This window comes from Eurytemora carolleeae, unplaced genomic scaffold (genome assembly GCF_000591075.1).
Source record: "Eurytemora carolleeae unplaced genomic scaffold, Eaff_2.0 scaffold1026, whole genome shotgun sequence".
Lineage (NCBI taxonomy): Eukaryota > Metazoa > Arthropoda > Copepoda > Calanoida > Temoridae > Eurytemora > Eurytemora carolleeae.
Window position 1 is genome coordinate 93,020 of NW_019402175.1, and position 3,491 is coordinate 96,510.

Genomic DNA, 3,491 nt, shown 5'->3' on the forward strand with positions numbered 1-3,491 from the left:
TATCTCTTTTATACATATCATGTAGTTAGTTTTTATCTCTTTTATACATATCATGTAGTTAGTTTTTATCTCTTTTATACATATCATGTAGTTAGTTTTTATCTCTTTTCTACATATCATGTAGTTAGTTTTTATCTCTTTTCTCAATTTAAAACCTTTTCTTAAAATACATTTATGTTTCTTTCAAAAATACTAACTTCAAAACATACAATAGATATACTGTAGACATAGATAAAAACTTTAGAACATAAAGAAGAATCAGTCTAGACATAAATACTGTCCTAAGAACAAACAATTGATACACCTTTAGTCATAAATACCAACTTCAGAACATACAGTAGACATACTTTAGCCATAAATACTAACTTAAGAATATACTGTTGATATACTTTAGACATTAATAGTAATTTTAGAATATACAGTAGATACATTAATACTAGCTTAAGAACATGCAATTGGTAAACTTTAGACATAAATACTAACTTAAGAACATACATACAGTTGATAAACTTTATAGTAGTTTCATGTCGTATTCATAATTTCGACCTAATTTTGGCATTCACTGTTTATAGAACTCGCAAGACATTGAATACTTAAATAAAAGTTAAAGTTCAAAACTTTGTTTTTGTCTGACTCTGTATTCGGTTAAAGTTCAAAGAGGCTTGTTTCTACTTATCTTTTTAAATTTCAACAAATAACAAATGTTTTATTCTAAGTCGGGATAACATAAAAATAGTTTTTAAAAATTTCATATCATTATATCCTTTGAAGAATATTTCAAATATGTATATTCAGTAATTCCTAAAAAAGTGAATTGTACTTAGTACACTGTATAGGAACGGGTACTATGGAGGCGGAGTAGAAGGATGGCATGATGGTATTACACAACCTGCAGTACGTGATGAACAACAACAACAGCAGCAGCAGTACCAGCAATCTATGTATTCTTGTAAAATGCAAGGGCAGCCTCCGAGGTAAACAATAGAAATAATGATAATAATGATAATAATAATAATAATAATAATAATAATAATAATGATAATAATAATAATGATAATAATAATAATAATAATAATAATAATAATAATAATAATAATAATAATAATAATAATAATAATAATAATAATAATAATAATAATAATAATAATAATAATAATAATAATAATAATAATAATAATAATAATAATAATAATAATAATAATAATAATAATAATAATAATAATAATAATAATAATAATAATAATAATAANTTGGGAATATCTAACAGGGAGATGGAATATATAACAGGAAGTAGGGAATATCTAACTGGGAGATGGAATATATAACAGGAAGTTGGGAATATCTAACACGGAGATGGAATATATAATAGGAAGTTGGGAATATCTAACAGGGAGATGGAATATATAACAGGAAGTTGGGAATATCTAACAGGGAGACGGAATATATAATAGGAAGTTGGGAATATCTAACAGGGAGATGGAATATATAATAGGAAGTTGGGAATATCTACCAGAGATATGGAATATATAATTGGAAGTTGGGAATATCTAACAGGGAGATGAAATATATAACAGGAAGTTGGGAATATCTAAGTGGGAGATGGAATATATAACAGGAAGTTGGGAATATCTAACTGTGAGATGGAATATATAATAGGAAGTTGGGAATATCTAACAGGGAGATGGAATATATAATAGGAAGTTGGGAATATCTAGCAAGTCGAATATTTTACAAGTAATCTTGCAAAGATAAAACGATATAAGGAATTTTCCCAAAAATATTTCCCTAGGTGGCAACTTCCCAAGGGTATTTTCCCAAGTTGCAACTTCCCAAATGTGCAAATGTTCAACAAATATCTAGGCCAATGTAACAGAGATAATTAGAAATATCTAAGATGTAGTTCATGCAATAAATCTAATTTATTTCAATATTTTCAGAGCGTAAACGTGGGCGGCAAACATATACCCGGTACCAAACATTAGAGCTAGAGAAGGAATTTCATTTCAACAGGAGCGGCGCAGAACAGTAATTTAAAAACATTTTATCAAAAAATTCTTCACTTTTATAATTTTTTGTACTTGCTCGCTTAGTGGGTGTAATTTGTTTTGATTCTCTTTTAGTTTGTTATTGATTGGATGTTTCTTGTTGAGGTTGTTCTTTTATATTTCATTTGATTGTACTCTTACATTTGATTTGGTTGTTCTTTTAGTATTTGATCTTATTTATTAATCTTTTATATTTGAATTTAATGTTCTTTAATATTTGGTTTTGATGTTATCTCATATTTGATCTGTTTGTTCTTTTTTATTTGAAGTTCGGTGATGGTGATGGACCAAACCTCTGTAGAGTAAAAAAGTAGATGTTAGTTCCACATTTTATTGAAAATATATTTCGGTCTAGGATGACCCTCGTCAGTTCTTAAGAGTGTTTCTGTCATGAATTAAGACTAAAAACAAACTCTTTTATATTTGGTTTGGTTTGGTTCTTTTCGCAATTGGTTTTGTTAAAGTTTTGCTTTTGTTGTGGTTTGAATTTGAAAGCGGCCATCTTGAATTTGATGGTTGGAAGAATTCTCGAAAACCGGTTTGTGACTGACCTCTGTGTTCCGCAGATATTTAACGCGCAGACGCAGAATAGAGATCGCGCATGCGCTCTGCCTAACAGAGCGACAAATCAAAATATGGTTTCAAAACAGGTAAAACAACACATATCATTCTCTATATTTATGTTTCTGATGGAATATTAAAATTATCAAAGTTATCACATTATAATTATAAAATTATTTTGATTTTTGTTTCAGACGAATGAAGTGGAAGAAAGAGAATAAATCAAAGCTGGACGGCGGGGATCTCTTAGACGAGGAACCAGACTCGAATTAGACGAATTCTCGAGAAATTCGTCGTTTTGGACGATTGAGATTTGTCCGTGTTTAGTGATAAAAAGGAGAAGAAGTGAATCTACCAAAAAAAACTATTCCGCTGATTTCTGGACAAAACGTGAAACCAACTCTTCGTTCTTTCAAGTTCAAGGATTGACGAATCTAATTTTTTCGGCCTGGCCGATTTATTTTTAGGCAATTGTTTCGGGCTCTTTTGGAAGGTTCTTTGATAATCTGAAATATGCTATATATTTATGAAACAATTAATCAGTTTTTTAAAACTTTATGCATTAAAAAGAGTGTTCACAAAAAAATTAAGGGATTATAGGCTTACGGCCAAAATAATTTAATTTCAAGCAAATCATTCAGATATTACAACCTATAGTCATCGATTATTTTTCGACTCATTCGTATATAGTTGATATTTCATAATATTTGTTATTTGTTTTGTATACAATTCACTTAAAACGACTTTTTTCCGCCATTTGACTCTGCAACATGTAATCATTCAAAGCATCGAGAGCAGAGACATCTGGCGGCCAACTATTACGGCGTTGTAAGTGCATTATTGTTCATAAAAACGAGTAAAAAATATTATGAAATATGAACTATA

At 29.1% G+C, this 3,491-nt stretch overlaps 1 protein-coding gene across 1 annotated transcript; it reads left to right on the forward strand.

Moving 5' to 3' along the window:
- Window positions 1-874: 874 nt before the first annotated feature.
- On the forward strand, window positions 875-3,202 carry LOC111718112 (homeobox protein Hox-A7). Its single transcript, XM_023493617.1, has 4 exons — window positions 875-974; window positions 1,938-2,025; window positions 2,612-2,695; window positions 2,801-3,202. Exons 1-4 carry the CDS (start codon window positions 875-877, stop codon window positions 2,877-2,879), a joined length of 351 nt encoding a protein of 116 aa, XP_023349385.1. The 3' UTR covers window positions 2,880-3,202.
- Window positions 3,203-3,491: the final 289 nt, after the last annotated feature.

Excerpts from the sequence above, each read along its gene's own strand:
- LOC111718112 (XM_023493617.1), top strand. The coding sequence starts at position 875 with ATGGTATTACACAACCTGCAGTACGTGATGAACAACAACAACAGCAGC. Across the intron at positions 975-1,937 it reads ATGCAAGGGCAGCCTCCGAG|AGCGTAAACGTGGGCGGCAA; the intron begins GTAAACAATAGA and ends CAATATTTTCAG. Across the intron at positions 2,026-2,611 it reads AACAGGAGCGGCGCAGAACA|ATATTTAACGCGCAGACGCA; the intron begins GTAATTTAAAAA and ends TGTGTTCCGCAG.